The 21,350-nt window shown below is 42.6% G+C and overlaps 1 protein-coding gene across 1 annotated transcript in view; it reads right to left on the bottom strand.

Annotated features, from left to right (window-relative positions):
* PKP3 (plakophilin 3) overlaps positions 1-17,674 on the bottom strand; it is a 65,735-nt gene extending 48,061 nt beyond the window's left edge. Inside the window, exon 1 of the mRNA XM_069965646.1 lies at positions 17,563-17,674. Coding sequence (XP_069821747.1) covers positions 17,563-17,595 — 33 coding nt within the window. The 5' untranslated portion in view covers positions 17,596-17,674. The remainder of the gene's footprint in view (positions 1-17,562) is intronic.
* Between the last annotated feature and the right edge of the window lie 3,676 nt (positions 17,675-21,350).

Raw genomic sequence — 21,350 nt, 5'->3', positions numbered from 1 at the left:
GTGGGTTTGTACCCTAAAAAAGCAAAAAGCATGGGGGGACATTTACTAAGGAGTCCAATGAGTGAATGTATCTAAATAAAAAAAAGTTGCAGAAATGCAAAAATTGCGCAAGCATATTCACCTGGTACTGAACAGACGTAGGCCTGCACCTGTTATTGCGACTTTTTAAAAAGTTGGAAATGATAAATTGGGTGCCAATCCCGGATTATGCAAACTTTTGGGTGAATACTCCATCTGAAAAATATTCACACACCGAATATTGGTTCATATATAGAACTTAGACCGAAAATGGGTGAAAAATACAGTTATTCACCTAAAAATTGGCGCAAAACCCTTGATAAATTTCCCCCATGGTGATTTTTTGGGCACTTATTTTACAAACAATACTGTGTCTGTTTCCAGCCTTACAGATACGTTTTTGCCTATGGAGTTATTTATTTTTTCCCAAAACAGCACATTCTGAATAGTATGCTGTATTTTCTGACTTTTTCTTTTTTATCTATAGGACCTAAAAACTAAAGAGAAATTCAATGTTACATAAGAACAAACAAAATAACTTCATGGTATGCAAGAAAAAGCCCTAAGGCTTTTTTTTTTTTTTTTTTTTATAATGACAGCTGTTAATAATGACGGCTGTTTTTTTTTTTTTTTTTACCTATAAGAGATGTTGTGGGAACATAGTCTGAGAATGCTAAATAACTAGAGTAATATCCAAGATATTACTGGGTTTTCCCAAAGCAACCAATCACAGCTCAGCTTCCATATTTTACAGAGCGCTGGTAAAATGAAAGCTGAGCTGCGATTGGTTGCTGTGGGCAAAAGCAGACCGCTATTGTTTCAGGTAGATTAAAACATTTTCCATCCAGATTGTGTCCTCAGTGGGGTTATTCTAGAGGGAAGCTGTTTTCAAGTCATTTAGTGCAAATAAGGCTTTGCTCCCACATTAGCAGTCAATATATGCAGCTGAAATAACACCCCCTATAATGGGGGTCTCATCCTTTATAGATAAGATGGAATCAGTTAACAAAAGAGCTCAACCTTTTGCCTCCCTGCACTGGTCATGCCTAGAAAATTTTCCCATACAAGTGAACAGTGTCTATGTCCATTGAGCTGGCTGTAAAGCATATGTCTTAATGCTGTTAAAAGTAGCTCAGACACAATATCTTCCCTATGAATTAAATAAAAGGAAACATATTCTCCACAAAAGAGCAGGATATGTGTCCTCTTGATCCATCACTCGCACCTGAAAACACTGTCTCTGTACTCCTCCTGCCCCCACTATGCTTTTCAATCTTCACCAGACATTATGTAATGGTAAATTTACATTGACAAGTAACCAAAGCGTGACTTCTGGCTGCATAAGTGCTGCTCACTGAAGAACTGTGCACAGGAAGAGACTAACGACCCAGGTCATAAAAAGAAACAAAATTCCCATCACCATGCCCTGGAGGAAGCCATGGAGTTCTTTCCAGTCTGACACAGTGCTCCCTGCTGCCACCTCTGTCCACATCAGGAACTGTCCAGAGCAGGAGAAAATTCCCGAAACAAACTTCCACTGTGAACAGTTCATGACATGGACACAGGTGGCAGCAAAGAGCACGGTGCCAGATTAGAAAGAACTACAATACTTCTTCCAAGGTGCAAAGCAGAATAATTGATCCAAAATACCTCTTTAAGGCTGTTTTTTTTTTTTTTTTTTAATGCTGCTGTGTTTTCCCAAAGGCATTATTTCTTCAAAGGCAGTGCGAGCTCCAGCCCGACTGCTGATCTAATGACCCAGACAGACAGCTGTCAGTCTGACTCATTAGTCTCTATTACGTGTGTGAAATCAACCTAAGGCCAGTTTCACATGTACTGCATCACAGAGGATTTCACGCTATGGGTTCTGCACCAAAATCCGCTGTGATGCTCTGTCCTGTCACCTCCTATGAAGCTACATTCTTGCAGCGGATTTTCATTCCACCGCTAGAATGTAGCCCCTGCCCACTTAACCCACCAATGCCAGGCTAATACATTACCTGACCTCACTCTTGCCTGCTTCTCCAGCTCCCTAGCTTCCTGCTCAGCTACTCATTGGCTGGGACGCCATGGAGCTGGGAGTTGGAGAAGCAGGCAGGTAATGTATTTGCCTGCATTGGTGGGTTAAATGGATAATAGGAAATGACAGGACGGAGCATTGCAGCGGAATTCACTGCGGAACTTGCAGCAAATGTGGTATATGTGAAAGTGGCCTAAGACTATGTTTGAATTATGTTTTTGTAGCACAAAGTGGGTTTTTGACTTGGGATGTATTCATGGTCCAAATGACATGGCCAAAATATTAGAAAAAAATCTGCATTTTAGGCCATAAAAAGCTCCAAAAAAGAGTCAAACACTTATTTTATTACCTAAGGGTATGTGCACAGTATGGAATTCTTTCAGATAACTTCCTGCGAATTCCGCTGCTCGCCCCCTGCGTTCTCACTTGACTCTCTACCCGTCCCATAGACTCCATTCCATGCTCAGGTGGATTCCACCGTGACAATTCACCGTGACGAACTCGCAGAGTGAAATCCACTGTGATTCCGTTACGTGTGAAGCTACACTTACTGTCGATTAAGATTTTGAAAGTTAGAACAACAGGTACACTTTAACATGTAAATCAGCCTGTAACTGGACTTGCCACTCCATTCCCTTGGGGCACACAGAACCACTGTTACCACAAGTAGTAGGGCTCCTAGTTGGGCCTATGATCAGTATACATAAACCCTTTAACACCTCAGTATCAAGCTTATTTTAAGTCCTAATGATCTTTTAATTTTTTCATACGGCACAATTTTTGGGTTCATTGATTGATTAACTTTTATTAACTCTTTAGGACAAATTTTTATTTTACATTTTTAAATTTACACCGTTCACCATGTGGTAAACAGCGATACTTATTTTATATAGTTTTCTAGTTTGGGACAATAAAAATACTGTAAAACATTGGTGTCATCACATTCTAAAGGCCTGTCTTGATGGAGCTGTGTGGGGTGCTGCTTTTTTTGTGAGAAAATGTGTAGTTTTACCTATGTGTAGGTACAATTTTCAGGCACACATGACTTTTTCATGACTAATAGCATTTCTGTCAATTTTCAATTTTTTTTTTTAGTTCGAGTCGATCCGAACCCAAACTTTTGGCATTTGATTAGCGGTGGCTGCTGAACTTGGATAAAGCACTAAGGCTATGTGGAAAACATGGATATAGTCATTGGCTGTATCCATGTTTTCCAAACAACCTTAGAGCTTTATCCAAGTTCAGCAGCCCCAGCTAATCAAATGCTGAATGTTCGGGTTCGGATGGACTCGAACCCGAACCCGGTTCGCTCATCTCTAATAATTTTATACTTCAGGTTGTTAGGACAAAGGCAAATATTTATCATTAGCATTTTTTATATTTATAAAAAAAATGTTTTTCTAAGTGGAAAGGGTGTTTTTTTTATCAGGTTTTTCTTTATAATGGCTTTAACTTTTTTTTCACTTTTCATTAGTCCCACAAGGGGACATCACTGTGCAATTTTTAAGCCATTTTTTACATGTTTATATTTGAGACTCAAAAATGCATCAGTGAAATAGCCCCAAAAAGTAAACATATATGTGCAGTAAATGGCCCAGACATAGTCCCTGGATGATTGTGTTCGGGCTAGTAAAGCCAATGGGGCCACTGCTGGCATGTAGTAGTATATGCAGGTATAAAAACATGTTTTATTTTACAATTTAAGGCTATGCTCTCATTTTTGCTAAGTATTTTGGTCGGTATGTTGCAACCACAACCAGAAGTGGATTGAAAACACAGAAAGGCTATGTTCACACACTGTTGAAATTTAATGGGGAGCTGTCATTTAATGACAAATAACAGCTGTTGTTTGTTAATCCACTCCTGGTTTTGGTTAAAAAATACTGAGTACTGTGTAGGAACATAGCCTAGAAAAAAATTTGATACATCATCATATTCTGATACCTATACCTTTTTTATTGTTCTGTCTACAGAGATGTGCGAGGGCCCATCTTTGCAATGTGATCTGTAGTTTTTTATTGTGACCAAAAAATATACAATTCTGCCATTTGGTCTTCTGTTCCTCTTTACATCACTGACCATACAGGATCAGGAACATTGTAATTGAATAGTTTAGACAATTAGACAATACCAAATACCAAATCTTTTTTTTTTTGTTTTTTTGTTTTTAATTTAGAAAAAAGGGGTGGGGGGATTTTCATTTTTATTATTGTGAGCCTGCCCTACCTCACCGAAAAAAAAAGTAATAAAAAAAAAATCATCACTCCGCCATTGGACACTGTGCATGAGCTGTAGCGAATCACTGGCCTCAGATGTCACGTGCATGAGGATGTGATCTGATTTCCACAGTGAGTCCAGTGATTGGTCACAGTGGTCTGTAAACAGTGTATGGTATCATCACTGTACACATTAGATAGATAGATAGATAGATAGGGGTTCTGTGGATCAATATATTTATATCTATCTAAGGTGCTAAGGGTGGGGATAAAAAAACAACAACCTGTGTACTCACCTGCCAGTGATCCCCCAGTCCCATTCTGACAGTGCTGTCCCCGCTGCTGTGACCTCCACCTTGCCCCCCAGGAAATAAATGCTCAGCCAATCTGCTGAGTGGGCATTTCCTATGTGTCAGGACATAGAAGAGGAAGCCCTGACCACTGGGAGTGTTTTCTCCCTCACCCCTGAACACATTTAGATTTAAAAAATATTTATCTGAATTTAAAGGGGTTCTCCTGCTTATTTATTTTATCACTAAAATATTGAAACTAGTAACATGCAATTAGTTGAAATTTAGAGTTTCTGGGGTATCCCAGACACTGGAGCTAAATGAAGTTGCTGTTTTTTGTAAAGTTGCAAGACTCCGGAAACATTATCTATTCTGAAGCCTACAAATGCAGTATTAGCCATAGTTTCTAGAGGATACAATTGTGAATTTCAGATGACTATACATTATGAAGTTCTATCACTTATAGTGGTATTTGTCCTGCTGGTGGTCTGGGAAAGCAGTAGAGAGGTTGAGCTATAGGAAAACTATAGAAAAGGCCTGTAGAAAAGTTCAGGGGTCAGAGGTAAAAGTGTCACATCTCTTTAGCTTTTCCCTTTAGGAAGACAAAAGGCGTCAATTTCTCATCCCTTCTTATAGAAGAAGCTGTATACTTTCCCCACCAATAAATCTTACTGATGTCCTATTGTCCCAATGTCACATCCTCAATAAACTGTGAGTAATATCATATAAAATCCAGTGTGTCTTGTAAACTGCAATCTCGGCTTATCCTAGATTTTGATATACAGACGTTCCTGAAAGTTTTACTGAGCTACAAATGTTACTAATTCCTATATTATGCAACTCTCCAGACTTTTAGACAAGCTCATAATGCACCTACATGATTCATGTGGGTTTTACTAGGGATCCCTGATACTACCAGCTATGGCACATTTTATATGTGTTCTTTCCAAGAATTGTTTTTACTGGTAAGGGAATGAACATTCGATTGAAACATATATTTAATTTTTCATTCCCAAAATACCAGACCTTTATGGATAAAATGGAGTGTGGTTCGGAGGATGTGGCTTCATGCTGAGTATGATATGGAAAGGTTTTATTTTTACAATATTTATCACCGCCTGGCAAATCAGTGAGGAGAACATAAGCTGCAGTATTAACGTCCATTGTCATTCTAATGAATCATATAAAGGTAATGCCTGAAGTAAACAACATTTATTATATGGTGTGGTATGTCAGACAAAGGACCAGGGAGATGGTACCCATGACCTTAAGGCCCTTTTACACAAAGCAATTATCGGCCATATTTAGCCAATTATCGGCCATTACAGCCAATAATCACTTTGTGTAATAAAAGGCAACAATCAGCCAACATGCACAATGTTGGCTGATCGTTGTCTTTCAGCATCTCTCAACATGTTGAAAGACTAATGACTTGGATAGCAACAATCTGCTGCCGCTATTGCCTATGGGCTCCCCGAGCCCCTGACAGGTTGCGTGTACTTGCTCCTGCTGATCGCCCCGTCGAAGGGTCTATTTAAACAGAGAGATTATCTGACAGATTATCTGCCAAAGATTTAAAGCCAAAGCCAGGAACAGACTATAAACAGAGATCAGGTCATAAAGGAAAGCCTGAGATTTTTCCTCTTTTCAAATCCATTCCTGGCTTTGGCTTCAAATCTTTGGCAGATAATCTGTCAGATAATCTTTCTGTGCAAATGGACCCTAATAGGGGCTTTAGGCACTGTTCTTTCAAACAACTATCCTCACCAATGATCTGGCAGAGGCTCTCATTGCGGGAAAACTTTAACACTTTAGTGTGGGGACAAGGTGATTTAAAGAGAATTAATCACGTTAAAAATGGCTGTTAAACTCAGGAAGTGTGCTGATAAACCACTCAGCACACTTCCCTATATCACCCGTCCCTGCAAAGGAAAACGTATAAACATACTTTTACAGATTGGCGCGCTGTATGGTAATAACCTCCAAGTAGTCATCTGGGTGGTGGGCTGTTGGACAGTAGCCACAGTCCCCTGGGCAATTCGGCAATGTAATCAAGCCCCTCTGGGCGTAAGGAGTGTGATTCAAACTCCAGTGAAGCTGTGACATCCTCCAGAGGCGTGCCGTAGTGCCCGGCGGCGTGCCGTCCTTCTCATCACGCCTCTGGAGGATGTCACAGCTTCACTGGAGCTTGAATCACGCCCCTTATGCCCAGAGGGTCGTGATTACATCGCTGAACCGCCCAGGGGAACGTGACTACCTTCCCACAGCCCACCGCCCAGATAACTACTTGGGGGTTATTACCATACAGCGTGCAATTTATGAGGCTTATAAGGTTTCCTTTGCAGGCACAGGAGATATAGGGACATGTGTATGGGAAGTGTGCTGAGTGGTTTATCAGCACACTTCCTGATCTTAGTAACCATTTTTAACGTGATTGGTTCTATCTGTTGTCATTGAGCCCCTGAGAGCCCCTCCATGGTGCACATCTATTTCTTATTCTTATCAGTACAATTGCTTGTCCTATTCCTCTCTCCTTTGCCATAACATAGTGCTGGTGAAAAACCCTTAACCCCTTCAGGACCGGGCTAATTTTTGTTTTTGCATTTTTGTTTTTTCCTCCTCGTGTTTAAAAGACCATAGCACTTAGATTTTTTACCTACAGACCCACATGAGCCCTTATTCTTTGTGCCACTAATTGCGCTTTACAATGACAGGCTAAATTTTTCCATAAAGTATGCTGTGAAACAAAAAAAAAATTATATGTGCAGTGAAATTTAAAAAAAAAAGGATTTGTTTTCATGGGGGGGGGGGGGGGGGGGGGGTTGTGTTTACACCATTCACCCTATGGTAAGACTGACATGGTATATATGTTCCTCAAGTCGGTACAATTACAACCATATGTAATTTATGTAACTTTTAAACCCTTTAAAAAAAAAAAAAATAAATGTGTTTAAAATTGCTCTATTCCCAGCCATTTAGCGCTTTTATCCTTTGGTCTATGGGGCTGTGTGAGGTGTCATTTTTTGTGCCATGATCGGTTCTTTCTATCGGTATCATGCTTTTTGACCACTTTTTATTACAATTTTTCTGGATTTGATGTGACAAATCGCAATTTTGAACCTTGGATTTTTTTGCGCTTACGTAATTTGCAGTGCGAGATCAGGAATGTGATAATTTAGTAGTTCCATCGATTATGCATGCGGCAATACCAAATATGTTTAATTATTTATTTTTTTATTTTATTTATAAAATGGGAAAAGGGGGGTGATTCAAACTTTTATTAGGGAAGGGGATTTTTTATTAATAAAAACACTTATTTTTTACTGTATAGTGTAACTTTTAGTTCCCCTGGGGGACTTACAGTATTACTGCAGTGATCTCCTATAGAGATCACTGCAGTATACTTTATACAGCAATGATCGCTGTATTACTCTGGTCTTCAGCAGACCAGATCTACAGATTGCTGAGCCGGGATCTGCGATGCTGAGCCCCAGCCGGCTGCGATAGCATCATGGGGGGAGATCCCCTACTACACACCCGGGATGGTGGCGGTTCGGCTGAAGGCCGCCACACGCCCCCACTCTGAACCGCCCCTCCCACATCAGGACACTGGACTCCTCATCACAGAATGAGAAGGGATTTCTAACAACATTCTACAAGTTATACTGAATCTTTTACCACAAAGTTATATATCAATCTCCTCAGCTCCTTCTGCTCTATAACACAATGCTGTCAGTGTGTGTGCTGGGCTGATGATATAGCAGCAAGACAGCTAGATGGGGGTTATGCAGTGTCCCAGAACCCTGTTCTGTGTGTGTGTACTGTAGGTCGGTACAGAAGGTATATGTATTATTGCATATTCTGGGGATGGTAAAGGTTTTACTGCACTTTGGTCACTAGATATCACTGTCTGCTATGGTATTGTTCTGGATACATGCTGAAGGACATGTAAGAAAGGGTTAATGGTTAACCTGATGTTGCACATGTAAGTCCCCAAAAGTTTTCCTGTCTCCCCAGGCTCCTCTCCACCAATTGCTAAGCTCCCAAAAGTCTATATGTAGAGTATAAGTAAAGGTTCTACATGAGGTCTAGTCCAGCCAGAGAGTAGTACAAGTTCCTACTAAGTGTCCTGCAAAAGTCTTGGGCTAGTAGGTGTCTTCCTGGGGCCTTGCCACTCGTACAGAGCACATGCTGGTTCCCACAAGTGGATCACAGAATCACATATTAAATTTTTATATAATAAATGCAAGACGTGTAAAGGAATTTCACTGGCATATTCAAATATTATGGAAGTGGGAGAATTGGCCCCGCAACCTTCCGCACTAAATGGGAACAGGATCTGGGAACAACTTATTCTAACGAACAATGGCAATTTGTATACACGTTACCTAAAAAGTTATCTAAATGTGTAAACCACATGGAAACTTCTCGCAAGCTGCTGTACCGGTGGTACTATACCTCCTATTGACTATCTAAGATCTACCCCTCTGTTTCACCACTGTGCTGGAGATGCAACAATCAGATAGGCTCTCTCTTGCATATATGGTAGAAGTGCGATCTTATTCAGACATTGTGGAAACACGTGAAGGATGAGATTGCTCAAATAATTGATTACCCTATACCATGGGGACCAGAAGTGGCCCTTTTATTACTAGGGCTAGAAAACCTACCTATGCACCACCTAAATCCTGTTTTTCACATACTCACTACCACCCGTACAGCTATAGCAAAAAATTGGAAATCTACTGAAGCCCCTTCGTGGTCCCAGATCCTTTATACAGTACAAGCTAGCCGCACTAATGAAGACCTCATAGCTAGACGATTAGGCTCACTAGAACAATTTAAATGTAGATGGGCGGACTGGACTGCTATTCATCCCTAGACCATACTGGTAGTACTGTATGTAACAATACTTTATTGTGCTGTAGGCAATCTCAAATTCACTTCACAACATCAATGTAATTCTTGTCTGGAGAAGTACCTACCTCTATCACTCTTCCTTCCCTTTACTTCTGTCCCTTACTCCTTCCACCTTCCTCCCTTCCTTCCCCATTTTCTTCACCTCTAAATTCTCTACACAACAATAATGATGGGAAATGTCAACACACTGATAATATCATAAAGGTGTATAATTGTATAATCATTGTTCGTACCTGTCCTGATGAGGTGACCTATTTCTCTGTATTGTAATTAACTAAAATAAGAATAAAGTTTTATATAAAAGAAAAATGGCTTTTAATAGGTATATTTCAAAATATGAGTATAAAATTGTGTTCCACACAAAAGGCCGTGTTAGAGTGTTAGACCTCCAGTGTTCTACCAAATCGAGGAGACTAGAGCAAGCATACAAATAATGATATATGGATAATCATCAATCTAGTCTCATCACTAGATTATCTCTAGTAGTGGATTATAATAGGGGCGTTTTGAGCTCCTGGGGGGCCCATGACCACCCAAAAAGACTTATACTTTCAGCGGTGTATTGTCTCCTGGCTACACTTCCGCCACTGTTTTTTATGGCAATTTTGCACAAATCAGGACATCATGACTTTCTGTCCGGTACTATGAGCGCCAGGCTAGTGCTGCCATATTTACAGTGGGGTTTGGGGGCCCAGGCTTGGTGGGGTTTGGGGGCCCAGCCCGGGGCCTATGGTAAAGTTAATCCGCCCCTGATTGTCTCATAAAATCTTCTCTGAGTGTTTCACCCAAATATCAGTCTGGGATCCTCAGGAGACTACAAACAACAGATGGAAAGGGAGACACTTAGTGGCCAAGACTTTAAAGTATTTTTTTCTAAGGTAAGGAGTCACCTTTACCTCAGTCATGTCAACTAAGAGAGCACACAGTTATGTTCTAAGTAGATGGCTAGAATCTGAGTGGCTGCTATGACCAACACTGCTGTCCTTATCTGAACTATCTTTCCTTTCATAGTTGTCTTCATTGCTTTAAATAAGCCTTTTATCTCCCCACATCATACGCCAGACATATAGCATTGTCTCTGGAACTGTATCATATTTACAATGGACCATGGACCAATGAATGCTGTCTTATTGAAAATGACTGTTGATTTAAGTATAATAATACGGACGGCTTTCACAGCAGAGGATCCCAATGTAACAATGGATAAAGGTCCTTTTATATTTTATTTTTATTCAAATTTCTTAATCTTAATTTAAATTGCATGTCTTGTCCCTTTTAAGGTAACATAGGGGGAGATTTATCAAACTGGGGTAAAGTAGAATTGTCTTAGTTGCCCCAAGCAACCAACCAGATTCCACCTTTTCATTCAGTCTTTGAAAAAAGAAAGGTGGAATCTGATTGGTTGCTAGGGGCAACTAAGCCAATTCTTCACCAGTTTGATAAATCTCCCCCTATTATAGTGACCACTTTTCTAAAACAGTATTGCCAGCTAATGGTAGAGAGCCTCTCAATAAGTCCAAGTCTTCAATTAAAGGGGTTTTCTGGGTAGATGGTATAGCATGGATCTATGTGTAGATTTGCCCCATTCAATCCATGTGTGGAAGTTAAATCGCTTTTCTGCAGGGGATCTGCCTTAAAAATTGGCCTGATATTTTCTCCAGACAACAGATTTTAAATCTGAGCAAATTTTGAATGATTTGAATAGTGACATGGATATCCCCCTTTAAAATTAATAGGAGGTGGATTGTTAGCAGATTTCTGCTTGGATTCATTTTGTGCAATATAATTGTCATGTGAACCCTAAGAAGAAGGAAGTATTTCATGTGACCCTTTCTTAATTCCTACATGACTAGCTATTTTTCAGCCCTCGGGCTGGCACATTGGAACATTGGAACCGTTGAATTATCTATTTCAGCATTAGGGTATGTTAAAACTGAGTAAAACAGGCGGAATTGTGGGGGGAATCCCGTCTGTCTCAGTGTCCCATAGCCCATCTATGGGAGAGCACGCACTCCTCTGCAGCCGCCACTCTCCGCTCAAAGAAGTGACACGTCATTTACTCACAGCGGGACACTGAGAACGGCGGGATTTGGAATTCTGCCATATTTGCTCAGTGTAAACATACCTTGAGGCTATGTTCACACTACGTAAAACTACGCCCGTTGTTGCCGATAGCAACAACGGACGTAGTTTTTGCGCAGCGGAACACAGCCTGTTAAGTAATGGGATCCCGGCCGGAGCGTACACACATCGTATACGCTCCGGCTGGGATCTGTGCGGCCCCGCAAATAACTGACAGGTCAGTTTTTTGTGGCCGGAATTCACTGAATTCCGGCCGCAGAAAGACCTGTCAGTTCACACAGTGAAGCGAGCGGCTCCGGCCGCTTGCTTCACTGTGGGCTATGGGAGGCTCTGATGCGGGCGCACGCTGATGCGCCTGCATCAGAGCTCCGTGGCCGGACGGATCATCCGGCCGGTACTTAAGTACCGGCCGCGATGATCCGGGCACAGACCGGCCATTCCATTACCTGGTTTGGGTCACGGAACAGCCGGTCTGATACGCCATGTGAACATAGCCTTAGGGTGCATTCACATTGAGGAAAAGAGGCGGACATTCCGAGTGGAATAACAGCTGCAGCCTCCGCTCGGAATTCCGCCTGCCTCAGTGTCTCAGTCTTATATATAGTGTGCCTCTGCTCTTTGCGGCTCTCTGCTCAAAATATTGTCATTTAAATTCTTTCAGCAGAGAGCCACAGACAGCGGAGGCACTCTATACTTAATGCTGAGGCAGGCAGAATTCCAAGAGAAAACCGCGGCATTCTGAAAGTTATGATCACATACGGACTCAATGGCAATGGTGGGCAAGTGGTAGTCAGAAAAGAAAAAAGTTAACTGGTACCAGAAAGTTATACAGATTTGTAAATTAAACATAAAGATTTGTAAATTACTTGTATTTAAAAATCTCAAGGCTTCCACTACCTCTCAGCTGCTGTATGTTCTGCAGGAAGTGGTGTATTCTTTCCAGTCTCACACAGTGCTCTCTGCTGCCACCTCTGTCAGGGACTGTCCAGAACAGGAGAGGTTTTCTATAGAGATTTTCTACTGCTTTGGACAGAGGTGGCAGCAGAGAGCACTGTGTCAGATTGTAATGAAAGCACCACTTCCTGCAGGACATACAGCAGCTGATAAGTACTGGAAGACTTGAGATTTTTAAATAGAAAAAAAATTACAAATCTGTATAACTTTCTGACACAGTACTCCTTATATTAGTTTCTGTTTGATCCAAGCTTAAAGCAAATTTGCCCTGAAACTGCCGGTCCAGGGGGTTTGCCTTTCTCTTGGAGACGGTAATTTGGCTAAAAAGAAGTTTTATTCCGGTAGCACAGCAAGGCAGGGTGTCAATGAGACAGGGCCTAGAACATCCATGCCCTAGGCCTGCAGCGCCTCTCTCCCCACCTTTATCCAGCCCAGGGGCATGCTGAAAAAGGGAAGAGATGGGGAGAGAAGAGCTGCAGGAGGCGGGATAAAACCTTTTAGGCAAAATACCGGCCCCAGGGGAAAAAAAAGGCAGACCCAAGGACCAAGCATGGCGTGATAAAGTATAGAAAACGGTACCAGCAGTTTAGGGGCGGTACAGATTTGATTTAAGTCTGCTGAGCTATTGGCGGACATATACAATAGTTAGAAGTAAGTCGATGGTTGAACAAGTGTTGAACACATGATAATCTGATAATCATTTTGCAGAATACACCATACATATGTTAGGATGTATTGGCATTGCCCATAGCAACCAATCAGAGCTCAGCTTTCATTTTACCACAGCTCATTAATATTTGAAAACTGAACTGTGATTGGTTGCTATGGGCAACAAATGACATTCTTAAGGTGCCTGAATATCTTAAAATAAAGTTGTTTTTTTCAACCAAAAGAGTTTATCAACAAACATATGCTTTAGTCATCAAATGTCAGACTGTTACCGTCTAGAAAGTAGTCGGCTGTGTTGGAAAAAAAGTTTGGTATTCTGAGAAAGATCTTTCCTTCTCAAACCATCTTATGGGACAAAATATTCTCATAACATTCCCAGAATATTCGCAGAAAGATTTTTTGTTCGTTGCCCAACATCATTGATCATGTATGGGGCAGTCTGAACAACTTTAACTTCCAATATGGAATAAAATGTTTATCGAAATTATTTACAGACTACATTTATCTAATGTGTGTGGCTGCCTTTACTATACCGCTAGATAAATCTCCCCCACATACATGGTTTATACATGAGCTGTCTCAGAAGAGAGGTGGGAGGAGGGGGAGACAGAGAGAAAAGCTCACACACAGATTTTTGTGTGTTCAGTAGAAAGCAGCAGCTCAGAACTGGGGAAAGGAGACTGAATAGATAATAACTAGTATGGAATTGATTGTTTGTCTCACCATGGCCTGCAACATTTAAAAAGTTATGTTTGAGCGGAATACCCCTTTAACAAGGACCTTTCGGACAGGCCAGATACCAGTGACAGACAGGATGGCAACCCTGCTCCAGTACAGTAGACATGTATTACTTTGAACCTCTGTTAGGGGAACTGGTGGGTTGTGGTGTATCACATTAGATAACATTGGTACCTCGGTTATTCTAACAAAAACTGTTTAAACAAATGAGCAAAAAATTAAATCTTATTACTTTTATGTGGGTAAAATACTGATCTCCCTATTGCTAAAGGCCTTTTAGCAAATAGCTTAATTCAAGATTTGCCCTTATGACCCTTGTGGTTACGAGGTCATGATTTTAATGACAATGGTTAGTCCATTTATTTTATTGTCTTCTCCTAGACTGTTTAGTACAAAGTGCAAACACAAGTGTGGGCAAACCTCTCTATGTGAGAGGGTAAAGCATCAACTATGAATGTCACCATCCTACTCTCTATTCCCTCAATTGTCATTTAAAGGGGTTATCCAGCGCTACAAAAACATGGCTACTTTCCCCCTACTGTTCTCTCCAGATTGGGTGTGGTTTTGAAACTCCATGTTTCCATTGAAGTAAATGGAGCTTAATTGCAAATCACACCTGAACTGGAGACAACAGTAGGAGAAAAGTGGCCATGTTTTTGTAGCGCTGGATAACCCCTTTAAAATTAAGACTAGTTGGCAGCTATAGAGAAGTGTTGCTCTTACAGACAATGAAGATCTTGATTATCTTACCATCAACGCTGCTACATGTGCATGTTACATTGTAATGTTGTTTTATTTTCAGTCTGACACAGTGCTTTCTGCTGACATCTCTGGCCAAGACAGGAACTCTGTCTCGGTTTTCTATGAATCCCCATAGAAAACCTGACCTGCTCTAGACAGTTCCTGTCTCGGCCAGAGATGTCAGCAGAGAGCACTGTGTCAGACTGAAAATAAAACATTTCCTGCAGGACATACAGCAGCTAATAAGTATGGGAAGACTTGAGATTTTTAAATAGGAGTTAATTACAAATCTATATAACTTTCTGATACCAGTTGATTTGAAAGAAAAAGATTTTCACCAGACAACCCCTTTAAGGCCGTATTACACAGAACAACTATGGCCGATAATCGTTCCGTGCAATAGAAGGCAATGATCAACCGACATGAACGATGTTGGCTGATCCTTGCAGTCGTTTGTCTTTCAACATGCTGAAAGACAAACGACCCATACAGCAACTATCTCCTGCGGTCACTCTATGGAATAGGATTGGCGGCAGCAGACTGCCACTATCCCCTATGGGCTGCCCAGACGATCTAGCGATCACCCGGGCAGCCCCCCTGCACCTCTCCCCGGGCTTCCCTGTACTCACCTGCTTGCCGCCACTGTGTGCAATAGTGGCGGCAGCAAGCGGGGAAAAAGGAGCAAACGAGCGCTGACAGCGATCACTTGCTCCTCTAGTCGCCCCATGTAATAGGGGCTTTACGGTAAAGTAAAAACATGGACTCTTGGGCTGCCATTGTTGGCTTGAGTTATCACACATAGTTAAAATTAAGAAGGCTGGTCATATACATTACAGAAATGGAATGTGTATGGTGGCCTGTTAGGTAAAGAGGGACTAGGCACCATGCCCAATCTTTTGTACCACCAGGTGCTTTAGAGATGTTTGTGCAAGCTTTGTGGATCCCAGCTAGTGTGGTAATCCAACTCAAAAGAGTTGTATAGGATAAGAAAAACATGGCTACTTTCTCACATAACAGTGCCTTGCCTACCCCCGGGCTGTGTATGGTATTGCAGTTCAGCCCCATTTACTTAACCCCTTCATGATCAAAGGTCATTGATGCACAAATGTCTAGTTCACATTGAAGCAGTGTTCCTCTTCGCCGTCTAAGAGTCATAACGCTTTTATTTTTCTACCTAGGGGGCTGGTCGGGGGCTAATTTTTTTGTGCCATGATCTATAGTTTTTATTGGTATCATATCACTGTGCGGGAAGAGTACTGTTATATTTGAAAAGACCAGACAATTCCGCACGCTACAATACCAAATATGTTTGTATAATGGGGTGATTTCAACTTTTATCGGAGGAGACTGCTTTCTTTTTATTGCCTATTTAGTTAGCCATTAAAAGTCATCATCTACTGAGAACTCTCAATTTTAATTGTTACTATTTACCGGCTAACACAGAGCACAGATGTACTAGCATCAGTGTACTATTGGACAGTTTAAAAAAAAACACCATGGGTCTTCCCGTCAATGGAGTAGCACTGGCAGCTTGTCTGTGCAGATCTGTTTACAGGTTCGTAACAACTCTAGAAGCCTTAAGGGCATAACAAAGAGAATGCCGCTCTATCGGCTGAGCTGCCCGGTCAACTTTCTCATGGTAACACATGCACCGCAACATTCCACACAGTAGAATTTATTTTTAAAAGAAGTAAAAAAAACATTGTCACACTGGGATATAGATCCATCATGATGGAACTATGGACCTGTCACCCAAAGGACGGTTCTCACAGAGTTTCCTTTAGATTCTGCCCCAAGAGAACACTATGAAGGTTTAATCTCCCTATGATCACTACAGTACAGGACTGCCCCTGGGTCCCAGACCTGGAGGCTAAAAGCAACAAGGCCATCAAAACCTTAACTGCACCCATATGGGACGGAGACATGTTTTTTTCCTACTTGCATAATCTATGAGGATGTACATCCAAGCCGGGCAGAAGACCCACCTAGGCTAGGGGCTATGTCGTTTTGGCACTCGGCCAAAACAAAGCAAACATTATAAAATATGCTTTCATCGTGTAAATAGCCTTTGTCTATCTAAATGTTTTATCTACTACTGTGAACAGTTACTACTTTGCTGTACATAACTGTGCTGATATGTATCATAGCCACTGAATCATTGCCTCCAGCTGTTGCACAACTACAACACCCAGAATACCTGCTGGGTTAGCTAGGAGTTGTCATTTAGCAACAGCTCTAAAGCTGCAGGTTATGCACCATTGAACTTATACCCCCAAACCATGCCCCACCAGATATTGCAAAACTACAGATTCCAGCATGCGGACCGCTGGTCTATGGAATTCTGATATAAAAGTAACACCAGGATTTTGAAACCATAACCATTGCTATAGACCTGGGGTGCCTCCTATTTAGTCTTCTATTCTAGACCATTTCAATGAATTCCTCAACAAAGAGATAGATTTACAGGAATGAATGCATGTCGTATAACATGTGCAAACGGTATCATGGCACTGGTTTACATTGCTAGAACATAGAGTGATCTGCAGAACATAACACAAGTAATGCACACCTGTCACACTGTTCTCCCTCAAGAATAATGCTACCTTCTCTGTGTACTCACTCAGCTTCCAAATTCCTTCTCTCTACCAATATTATGTGCAATAAATTACATTGAGCGCTGCAAATCAGTACGACACCTCATGCATACCTGCCCTTATATTGCGTTATGTAAGTAAATGCCCCCTTATAAGGCATCTACTGCATCAGAGCTGCCTAAAAAGTTACCCACAAGACCTACGGTTAACCCTTTACTTGGTGAGCTACTCTCCAAACCTGTCTTATCGAATCTTCCCACCTATGCCACACACCTGTAAAAATGAACTAGCTATTAGTGTAAGTGTATAACAGTCCATACCTGTATCTGCATGATGGGGCCTTGGCTCATCATGGTGCTCTGAAATCCTTCTGCCGTGCAGCTGGGGCGTGAGAGGTATTAGAGGTAACAACCCAAATTGTATCAAAGGCAGAGAATGGAAACAGTATCATCCCATGTCGTCACTGGACCTGTTGATGTACCTCCGCCCTGCAGAATGTTAACCCTTCAACCTGCCAACTTCAGTGAAAGAGAGGATGGCAAAATGATATGCTAGGACTATGGGAATTTATGAAACTTTAGAGGGAAGGGCCAGTTCTAAAGACTGAGGAGGAAAAGTTAAAAAAAAGGTTGTACAGGTTAGAAATGCAAATTGGAATCTGAGTTGCAAGTTTGTATTTGTTAGAAGAACAACTTTCCCTAATGTGTCATAGGTGAACTCCTACTGTCCCGTCCAATTGTGAAGAATCCCAGTGACATGGAGATGTCACCTGAAGGTGCTAAGCAGATGACCCACATGAGTATAGGCTATGACTTTTACTATGCTTAATTGTATTGTGTAATTTAGTCATTTGCAACATGCGTCTCTCTAGCTTCTGTGAGACTACAACTTCCAAACCTTGATGGGGATTGTAGTTGTACAACAGCTAGAGGCATTGCAGATGAATGGTTGAGGATAAAAAAAGACTTGCATATTTTTTTTTTCTGTAACGTGTGGTTTCCGGAAAACACAACGGTAGTCAATGACAACTGTGAATGTCTATTATATCGTATCATCTATTCCGGAACAAAGCAAATGCTCAGAATGAAGAATGTAAATATTTTTTGTGTGAAGTAATGTTTCCAAAATAAAGTTGTGTCTCCCTTAGGCTAGGTTCACACAGTGGACTTTCCCATCAGAAAAACCTGCCCCTAATTCCTTGATTTATTCCTGGATTTCTGCTTCAGATTTTTACTTTCTGTGCCTTGGATTTGCCTGTGGCATCAGACACAGTAGCCTCGTTCAGCAGAACTGATCTGCATCCAAGCTTCCTTATGAAAGACATCTTATGCCACTTTTTCTCCTGCAGCATTGATTTCAAATCCACATTGGAGAAAAATGCAAACAGGGCTGGCTCTAGGCCCATGGGTGACAGAGCCCCAGCGGGCCTCTTTGCAGAGCAAATCATGTGGCGACAAAAAAACAGCAGGTCCTCTTATAGATGCCCATCTCTGTGTTGTCCCCCTCATAGATGCCCCCTTTATAGATGGCCCCCCTCAGTGTTGTCCTCCTCATAGATGGCCCCTCTGCACAGCGTGCACTAGGTATATTGCCTATGCCGGAAGTCCCGTACAGCTGTGCTCAGTCAGTTGCGTGTACATCTTATGGCTATGTTCACACTACGTGCAACAACGGCCGTTGTTTTTGTGCAGTGGAACACAGCCTATTAAGCAATGGCATCCCGGCCGGAGCGTACACACATCGTATACGCTCTGGCCGGGATCTGTGCGGCCCCGCAAATAACTGGCAGGTCAGTTTTCTGCGGCCGGAATTCAGTGAATTCCGGCCGCAGAAAGACCTGTCAGTTCACACAGTTAAGCGAGCGGCTCCGGCCGCTCGCTTCACTGTGTGCTATGGTAAGCTCTGATGCGGGCGCGCATCAGAGGCTGGAAAGATCACCCGGCAAGAAAGATGATCTGGCCGTTCCATGACCCAGCCGGGGTCACGGAACGGCCGGTCTCATACGCAGTGTGAACATAGCCTAAAGGCGTACACGCAACTGACTAGTGAGCTCACCCAGGAATTCGTGACATATGTGTCCCGGATTCTCGGGATGACCCAGGATGGTGGCACACCCGGTAGGGCTCATGGGACCAAATTCAGCAATGATCGATAATTGACCATTGCTGAGTGAGAAACTAGGGAACTGGGCCCCCAGAGGTGTTGTGTGCCCCAGCACTTACCCAACTAAGCTCGGTGCTGACGCTGGCCCTGAATGCAAAGTTGGTTTCATGCAGTTGATTTTGCACAGATTCCAGTGTAGATTCTGCATTGAAATTTGAGTGGATAAAGTCTTAAAGGGAGTATGTCAGGTGCAATTCATGATCCAAACTGTTGACACTGTTGACTTACTGTTAGCTGTCTCGGTTTTCTATGAATCCACATAGAAAACCTTTCCTACTCTGGACAGTTCCTGTCTAGGCCAGAGATGTCAGCAGAGAGCACTGTGTCAGACTGAAAATAAAACACCACTTCCTGTAGGACATACAGCAGCTAATAAGTATAGGAAGACTTAAGATTTTTTAATAGGAGTAAAGTAGAAATCTATACAACTTTCTGAAACCAGTTGATTTGAAAGAAAAAGATTTTCGCTGGACAACTCCTTTAAGATCCCTCCTTAGAGCAGGAGTGGGTGATATGTAGGGTACTGCCCAATTTACCATCTCTGAATAACAAGACAGCCTACATGTCCGTCAAGATTATCAACAAAAAAACAAAGACAGATGAAAAAATCATGAAAGCGCGGCTGATACTCTTTGCGAACCAAGACTGTGCATTCACTTGCCAACTCTATGCCGCTCAGCAGTCTGAAGAGCGCGCCTGTCTCATCATGGAGTACCTGCCGGTGGCAGTCTGGAGGCTTTGGTCAGGATGTGCGACTGCCTGAACATCAGCAATGTAAGATAACTGATAAGAAAAACTCATCAGGAACAGGGTGGAAAATACAAGCTGAGGTAAGCAGGGGTGTAGTTATCAGAGGGCTAGTGGGGTATGAGATTAGAGACGTGTTGTAGAAGGACTTCATAGCACTGACACAACTCTCTGTTCTGCCTGTAAGATTCTACACAGCAGAGATGGTATACGGCCTCCAGTTCCTCCATACAAACAATCCCTTCTCTCTCTCATACATCCAGCTTTCCTGATTCCTGACTGTTAGCCATTCTTGTTCTTGCAGTGACCCATCCTTGTCTCCTGTATCACTGGGCACAGTTCTCATTCTCTCTTCTTATTTCATTGCAGAGATCTAAAGCTGGATAACATCATGCTGGATGCAGATGGCCACATCCGTATCATTGACCTGGGGCTGGCCAGAGAGGGATCCAACACAGCAGAAGATTGGTGGTGCTTGGGGTTTGTGGTGTCCAGGATGGCAGGATCACGATCCCTAGATGACTTCAGCAATTTCCAGCAAAAGACCACCGACAAGCGCACATTTCCAACTTGGGCTGATGCTGAAGAGAAACATCTAGAACAGGATCTCATCTGGAAGCTGATGTGCAGTGAGAAGCGCCTGGATGTGGCCAGAAACATCAGGGAGCATCCATTCTTTTCTGCCATCAGCTTGGCGGAACTAGAGAACAAGAGAGTCCAACCACTATGGAAGCCATACGAGGCAGAGCTGCAAAATCTCCATCTGCAGTGGCCTGAAGACACCAAGCCCCTTCACCCCGGGTCGTATTTGCCACTAGGCACCCGTGGTCCGGTGCATAAGGCGGCGCCCTGCGGGGTGCCTAGTCCGCGCCAGGGGGGGGTCATGGGGGGTTGTACTGATCGCCGGGGTCGGGATGGGGGTTGTACTGATCACCGGGGCCGGGGGTTGTACTGATCACAGTGGTCCGGGGCCGGCGTGAGCTTCCGTCACAGACAACCTGACAGAGGCCGGAAGCTCACAGCTGCAGCCCCGCGATGCTTGAACTTCTCTCCTGCTCGGCGATGACGAAGAAGTCCGGAACCGCGGGGCTGCAGCTGTGAGCTTCCGGCCTCTGTCAGGTTGTCTGTGCCGGAAGCTCACGCCGGACCCCGGTGATCAGTACAAACCCCCCCGGCCCAGGTGATCAGTACAACCCCC

Source organism: Dendropsophus ebraccatus, chromosome 4, assembly GCF_027789765.1.
Source record: "Dendropsophus ebraccatus isolate aDenEbr1 chromosome 4, aDenEbr1.pat, whole genome shotgun sequence".
In the NCBI taxonomy this organism is placed as follows: domain Eukaryota; kingdom Metazoa; phylum Chordata; class Amphibia; order Anura; family Hylidae; genus Dendropsophus; species Dendropsophus ebraccatus.
The sequence above is the reverse complement of the archived record's forward strand: the minus strand, read 5'-3'. Positions and strand labels throughout refer to the sequence as shown.